Genomic DNA, 8507 nt, shown 5'->3' on the forward strand with positions numbered 1-8507 from the left:
AAAATGAAAAAAAAAACTGGAAAAACTAAGTGAAGCCATTCTAAATGCCAATGGTGTAAGTGGCATACCTGTGGCACCAGGGAATAGTCTGGTTAGCTTAGGATATTCCTTTGCAATCTGATCAGATTACATGTATCACTTTGACAGCATAATTTAGAGATCTTTATATCGACCATTTTAAGAAATATGATGAACTTTTCGTGTTCAAGTCTTAGCATGTCCGTTATACAAAGCCAGTAGAGCAAGATAAAATAATCGTTACTATACTTCAAATACAAAGTTAAAGGTCACATTATCGTTATGTCTTTTGCCATAATTAGATTCGGTCCCAACATTTCGAAATTTTACGTTAGTTTATTATTTTGGTTAAAGGTGAAAACATGGAAAATTTTATTTTATTTGGCCCACATAAAGCTTTACTTAAAATGTATTTCAAATTTCTCTTGTATTTTAAGTATAAATCCATTTTAAATTCAGGATAAATAAGAAGTAAGTAGTTGTCATAGCTATGAAGGTCATATTTTGTATGAAAACGACGATCAGCTTTATCGTAATTCAGTTTGATTGACAGATTTAGTATAGTGCACGGATTTGAATGATAACTACATTACATTAAGAAGTCAAGTCCAGTTCCCACACCAAAATAGGATAAGATCAACAAGGACAGGCGGCGTTCATTGAACGCAACCCCCACGTGACCCAGCAACAAGAACGAGCGGCAAGGAGCTCAGAAGGCTCCCAAGACCACAATCTCTGCATGTTAGTTTTAAGAAATTTAACTTTTTAGAGTAGTTTGACAAGGAACGGTAATAGTAATTTAAGATGTAAAAATAACGGGAATTTATTGTTTTAAATGTTGTATAATATGCGTAATTTCCCTGTGTTTATGTCGTGATAATGCTTTTCAAATTGCCGTATGAGGGGGGAAAAGTGTCTTGTGGTAGCTGGTAAAAAGTCCCGGTTGTTGTCAGCAGTTTGTTATTGTTGTGAAATCTGGGGATTTCAGTATTACAATGTTGTTTTTTAAGTATTTTTTATGTATAATAGATAAAAAACAATATCTTGGTATGATAAATTATATATTAAATATTATTGTAAGTTACCGATGTTCCATGTGTTTTTGTAACTAATTATAAAAAAACGACGTGAATTTCCTTAGATTATTTTCTACTACCGAGTAGTTTCAGAGTTTACGTCTTTAATAAATAGACTGCATGGTATTAAAAGAATAATAACTTCATTGAACAATATTTCATTAAAAAAAGAATGCATTTATTTAACTTTTTTGAACTTTCGTCTTATTTCAGAGAGCACGAAAGGATGTAAGCAATTTCGACAAGGAGTTCACATGTGAACAACCTAAGTTGACGCCGACAGATAAACTGTTCATAATGAACCTGGATCAGACCGAATTCGCCGGCTTCTCGTTCGTTAATCCGGAATATATCCTTACAGTTTGAGGGTAGTTTATTTCGGATAAATTTTCTTCTTTTTTTTTTGTTATTTTCTTTGTTAAGCTTTTGAACTATAAAATGTTATTCTGTACCAAGTGCTCACTGATAGTGCTCTTGCACGATGCGCGCGCACACTTCAATATCAGGGTGAAATAAATGCTATGTGCGTGTTATTATATATGAATAAATACACAATGCCAGGTGGAGTAGTCGCCATCACAAGCAGCCTTTGAAATCATTTTGTTCTCATTTGCATTTATTTTGAGAAGTTAAATTGTATGTTTTTGACAAATTTTGAAATTGTACATATTGTATATGTATATTGTTTTGACATCTTTGCAAGGTCATTTTTTTCTATATTATATCTACCTTGAAGGCCGTGTAATAGTTTTACACATATTTTGTCAAATATAAACCCAGTTAAGACATTAAAAATAACTTTTTTCTGCTTTATTCATTTCTTTTCCGTGTTTCGTTATATTTCTTTGTCAAGTAAGTTTTAAAAATTTTATATGTTGAAGGCCTTAGCTATTACTATGCTTTTGAAGTAATTTCTTCCGAAGCTATCAAGTACAAACGTACATTTATATTTAATAAGTAGCGTTTGTTTGATTTCCCCAACTAGTTGAAATCAAATCTCATTTGAGTAAAACATAACTTAAACAAATCGTAAAAATTCAATACCTTTAAAATAATTTAGATATCGCAATAGACAAGTGTACTTGCTTTTAACATTAATTATTTACAATATATTTATTTAGCTTTGGAATGATAAATATACAGCTTATGTTTAAGTACCTTTTTGCTGGCGACAAATTTTATTACCGTTATGTATAATGATATGTTCAAAAGTAAAGTACATTTTAAATGATAATAATTAATCATGTCAAACAAAACACATGAAATAAAATTGATATTAATTCTTGGTTTTATATAAATTCAACTTTACAAATCGGGTGCAGGGTTTTGTCCACAATAACGAATTTTTAAAGAAATAGTTCATTTCAATAAAAGAATAAAGTATATACATCTAAGTGAACAAAACATAAGGACATTAAGTGGGATATAAAAACAATGAAATCAGATGGAAGGTTACCAGGACATTGCAATGAAATTTGTTGTTATCAGTGATTGTTATGAGAATAAATTATTAGAGGAAAATATGCCCATTAAAATATTTAATAGTTTTATGAGGGATTGAAATAAAGGCTTCAGTTTTGTTATTTGATAGAGTGATTAGGCTAGTCGTTACGTTTACTAATGTAATTATACACGTATAGTTATTTCATAAATAAATAAATAAATTGGTAGATAGCTGCACACGCAATGAAGTAGTTTTAGTTTCGTAAAATTCTGCCAAAATTATGATGATATTAGACTCTAATCACGTGGTCTCGACTATTATAAGCTTTACTTAAATTTTAAGACCTCTAAATGCTCGTTCGTGCATTATTTCACTAACATGTGTTTATAGTATAAGAACCACCTAATTTTCCATTAAGCAAACAAAAAATGACAAAACATATCAAGTATGCATTTATTCACAACGGGGTGTTTTTAGGTCATGAAGCGTCTTTGAAATTAACAGTTTTGTTCCATTGACAAGAGTTGCTACTCTGTAATAATCATGTCTTGATGAGTGTATTTTTAACTAAAATGTGGCCTAAATGCTTCCATTGGCATACGAATCTAAAAATAAAATTTCAATCAACAAATTAAACCATGAGAATGTAGAGAACTTATTTTGAAGAACATGTTACTGTCATTTGAAGACACTTTGTTATATTTAAACTCAGGAGATGATGTTTTAGGGAAAATCAAATTATTAAACAGTATATCAAATTTTTGTTTGATCTCGTTTGGGAATATCGTAATATATTGATGGGGAAAATCAGGTGCTAGCATCTAAACATTTATGTTTATTTTGAGATCATTGTTAAATATAGTATTTTGACTAAACTTTGAAAAAAATATCAAATTTAAGCATTGCATTTAATCAAATTTCAGTAAGTTGGTAATGTGAAATATTATTAAAAAAACAACGTAACTTTATAATGCTGATCCAAAGAATATTTTATTAGTATAAATATTATTTTATGAATAGATAATAATGGTATTTAATTAATTTTAATGTACATGTTTTTTTCTCATCACCTTTCATTCAGAAATTAATCTTTTTTTATTTTTTATTTTTATTTAAATGTCGGGGTTGGGTAATTTAGCGCTTATTGAAAACGATGTTATGTTGATTGGCGTGAACATGATGTCCTAGATCCTTGTTACATTTCGTTTGGTAGAAATACCATTTTTTTGGTTGAATTCAAATAAGTTAAAATGTAAAGAATGAAAATACTGTTACTCAAATATGCTTCGTTAAGCATTGTTACAGCATTGCTTACCAAATTCAATATACCATATATTATGGAATTTTATAGCAAACATTATTGTTGTTTTAAGGGTAACTTTTATAATATATAGTTTTATATGTATCTTGTTCTGCTACACTTTATTTATACCTAATGTAGACTTTCAAGTGGAAACGTTGCAATTTAGAGAAAAAAATAAAGTTACAACATTTATTTAGATTTCACTGATGTATTGTTATTTGGACACATGTTAAAGTATGGAAAAACTACTTGGTAATTTGGTATGTGTACTTGATTTTAGTCTATATGATATTTGGTAGGGACTTGTCTTTATAATAAATTTCAATAATATAGATACAATCTTGTTGTGTTTTGTACATGTAATGTATACATATGAAAAACTGAGGTTTTTATTGTTTTGTAAATAATTACGTTATATCATAGCATAAATGTTTGATTTATTGAATATTTAAGGGTCTTTCTTTGTTTATACTAGCAATTGTTGGTCTTTTTTTCTATTATTGTTGACTTTTTCACATGCTGGAACCAAAAAGAACCAAAAGCGATTAGTCTTTGCAACAAATAGAGAGCCCAGACAGCAGGCATTTTTTCTGTTGGTAGGTAGCTATTTATAGCTTGATATTGAAATCTCGTAGATTTCTAATTAACTTTAAAAAAGCAACAACAAGAAACATCAAAGCTAGGTAAATCCACGACAGAAATTCGGTAGGTTAAAGGTTAATGAATTCTGGTGAATTGTTTTATCATTTATAAAATCGTACGGTTTTTAAAACTTGATTTTATACAGTGGTGGTGGTGAAAATATGAAGTTTTTCTGTGTATGAAATACAAGTACATGTTACTACTTTATTTCCAAATATACATTTCGTATAATAGTTATAGGGAATTTTGGGGAAAAGTCCCGAGACTTCCCAAATGAAAGAACGTTATTCAAGCATTCACGTCGTGATGTAAATAAATATATTAAAGAAATGAATAATGCAATTCAGCCTTGAATTTCTATCTAAGTCGGTGTGTATATTAAAACTTAATTTATGCAACTGGCACAACTTTTCGGAGCGAGTCATCATTTCGCATATTATATTTATCCTTCGATCTTTTAATTAATACTTCTTCAAATTGTTACATATATCATTTATCTAAACTTGAAATGACATACGTTAATTTCATGCAAGATTCGTATGTGTCTGGTGTACAGAACCAATACAAATTGATGATGATTCAGACAATAAAATTAATCAAAAGTTAATTTGAAAACAAAGTCGAGTCATGTGAACACATATATTTGCATTATATACTAACTACCAGTATGTCATTTCTTACTAATGGGTTTTATGAGCTGCAATATTTATTGTTATTGTTTTGCTTGTTATATATTTTAGTTTTATCATTAAAAACGTTTTGAAACTCTTAAATAATGCATACGATTTTAGATTTAGTACATGTATATTTAATTTAGAAATCAAAAAATCATTTACAGAATACACTTTATAAAATAAATAAAAAAGCATTCACTAAATTGGGGAAAAAAGACTTTTTATTTATTTTGATGAAAAATAAACAATGGGTATATTTGACATGACTTCGGATGATACTAAAAAGTGCAATATAATTTGTGTATATATTTATTATTTTTAAATATAATTATGTTATATCCTTTGAAAAAATGGCGTTAACAATTTTAATTTTGGGAATCCATTGAGAGCTGTTCATACTGATAGTTCTAAATAGTCTATATCCATTTAATAAATGGCGCTAACACGTCTAGTTTTGAGAATCCATTGAAAAATGTTCTTACTAATAGTTCTTAAACGGCTATATCCATTTAATAAATGGCGATAATAATTATGTTCAGTTTTGGGAATCCATTGAGAAATAATCATACAGATAGTTCTAAATCGGCTATATCCATTAAACATATTGCGATAATACGTTTAGTTTTGGGAATCCATTGAGAAATGTTCACTCTGATAGCTCTTTACCTCTAAATTGGACATCTCATCCCGGATATTTATGTCGATATACATATATATATTTCAACAGCACTTTAATATTTTGATTAATCTTGTTGCATTTTAGCTATCATTTTTTGCTATTGCAATTTTCTACACCCAGCATCTTTAAAAAAGGGTATTTTAAACAAGTTTTTGCTAGTCTCTTTAACTATATGACATTAGATAGTATATTTATGTTTGTATATTATAATATTATGTATTTACTCTTTTATGAACTATTAAAAAAATAAACTATTCTACTATATTTTGTTCTTTGATTCTATAACAATCCATTTGGTGCCCCAACTAATTATAGGTCGTCATTATACATGAACGTACGATGCTTTTCAGAACTAAAGCTATATCCCATTATATTTTAAATATTTAATATGTCTACAGGTTTTTGTAATTATATAATAACTAATCAACAAAAATAGTTTTGCCTCAATTTTCGACTTTTACATATGTTTTTCCTGTGAAAATTCATAAATATGCTGACTGCGCGCACAAGCTGTTCGCATTTACACCACATTGTAATATTTTCCATCGATTACTGTCAACCAGGTTGAATGATAGAAATTAACAAAGTAAACAGCTCAGAATAATCCCCAGTTTAACTTACTTTTTTAAAAAGTGTATCCGCTCTCAAATGCAGGAGTCAGACAACACAGATAGGCCTATGTATTTCACCGTACCAAATTATTGCCTTTGGTTGTAGTCAACTGAGTGGAAAAAACATGAATAATTCTTTTGAGCTCATTGCATATCGTTATAGAAGCTGTTACAAAGTTACTGAATATTTCATTTATTTTTCCATTATTATAAGAAAATGTATTTTGTACTGCTTTTAAGAATAAGAAAACATGAGGTAATAAGTCCCATAGTTATAGAATTCTTATTAAATATCATTACCAATTGAATAAATTTATAATTATCTATCGGCTGATATTATGTAAATGTTATGTAAATATTAGATGGTATTCTTCATAGAGACAAAACGCAAAGTTCAATATACTGTATACATGTATAAGTATTACAATTTATTTATTGAAAAATATATCCTTTTATTTAAGATTTTTACTTCGTCTTCCTCATTTGTAGTTTTACATACGTGCCGTTGTCATTATTTTATCTTACAGGACACAAGATTTCAGTTTGTACTTCTGAACAGGTGTCGTTAAACTTATAACTATTACATAAACTCTGATAATGGCATGACATCGGGTCAAAGTCTATATCCTCCTAGAGTGTCTGTACAATCTATATATAATTTTTTTACGTTATTAAGATAACAAAAACTCCCAAATATGTCTTTTTATTTTTTAAGATAAGACGCTGTTATGCCCATCGTGAATATAATCTAATTAAAACATTGTACATAGGAGAGGCATTAATTATTTCGTGGCGTCTTCAATCCGTCCGAACGCTTTCGACCTTTGTTTTTTTCCGCTTGATAACAAATAAATGAAAATATCAACTCAAATGAAAAGAAAGAACACGGTTTGCCAACATGTTACATGTACCAACATTATACAAATCTCAGTTTTATTTATCACAAAAATAGAACAAAAAAACTTTACAAAATGATAATATTTCATCTTATAATTTTATTACTTTTTGCATTTGTGCATTGAAGCAAAATGATTACTAGACACTTTAGTGATATTCAGACATGTTCATGTATATACTCTATTGATGATATAACTAAAGCAGTGTCAAAATCTATCCCAGACACACCTACTGATTAAATTAAATAAGCAAGACAATCTGAGCACCATTCGATAAAAAATAATGATATTTTTTACCTTTAAAACGCTAAATATGTTTATTAATAAAACTTTGAATACGCTAAAGATAACGAACACTGAAGGCGGGTACGGATGTGCCGGCTGATCTTGGTGTGCACTCGTTGCATGAGTAGAAACTGTTGCCGCAAGGTTGATAACATCGCCACGATGTACCAGAACCATCATAGTGGGTAAAAAGTGTCATGAATAGTTGATTAAGACTCTCTTTGTATGTATATACTTATATACATTTCCATCAATGACCTCCATTAATACGACAGGGATGATTTCTTCAAATACTGGATGAGTGTTTGTATCAATGTAAAGCTGATCGAACTATATATTTAAGTAAAAAATACGAGTTTAAAAATCATTACATCTCAATTGAAAGACATACAATACTTAGTATTTACACAGTCATATAAATAAATAACTATCGGTTCAATTTCAGATAATAAAGGATTTAAGATACGAGAATGCACTTCAATTTCGGAAGAAATTTAAAAAAAATGCCTATATAGACCTATTTACATTTAATTTCGTGCATTCATAAACGACCGATTGAGTTCTTGACTTGCTTTCAATTATTTCCGTTTACTTAAAATGGTGTTTAATACAAAGAAAAGAACTGACGCTATGTAGGAAAAAAATGTTAACACATACGGACGTTTCCTTATTCCTGACTTTCGAGTACTTTGATACATGCAGTTTTCACAAGTGTTTTTTTTTCTGAGTAATTATGTTACGGAGATTAGTATTTTGACAGCAGTAAAAGATCGTCGAAATAGTTAAATTATTTTGAAAAAAATGCATTTAACTTATGTTCGTTGCACTTTTATCAAAACCAGACAGCCCGTGACAAGAGTTTGTGAAAGACGCGCATTG

General features: G+C 29.0%; 1 protein-coding gene across 1 annotated transcript in view; it reads left to right on the forward strand.

The window, feature by feature from the left end:
• Nucleotides 1–3382, forward strand: part of LOC132719370 (calcium-dependent protein kinase C-like) — a 77286-nt gene extending 73904 nt beyond the window's left edge. The window contains exon 11 of the mRNA XM_060703135.1: nt 1308–3382. Within this exon, the coding sequence (XP_060559118.1) occupies nt 1308–1460 (153 nt within the window). The 3' untranslated portion in view covers nt 1461–3382. The remainder of the gene's footprint in view (nt 1–1307) is intronic.
• The last annotated feature ends 5125 nt before the right edge of the window (nt 3383–8507 follow it).

The sequence above is a fragment of the Ruditapes philippinarum genome, unplaced genomic scaffold, assembly GCF_026571515.1.
Source record: "Ruditapes philippinarum isolate M1 unplaced genomic scaffold, ASM2657151v2 ctg196_1_1_1_1, whole genome shotgun sequence".
In the NCBI taxonomy this organism is placed as follows: Eukaryota; Metazoa; Mollusca; class Bivalvia; order Venerida; family Veneridae; genus Ruditapes; species Ruditapes philippinarum.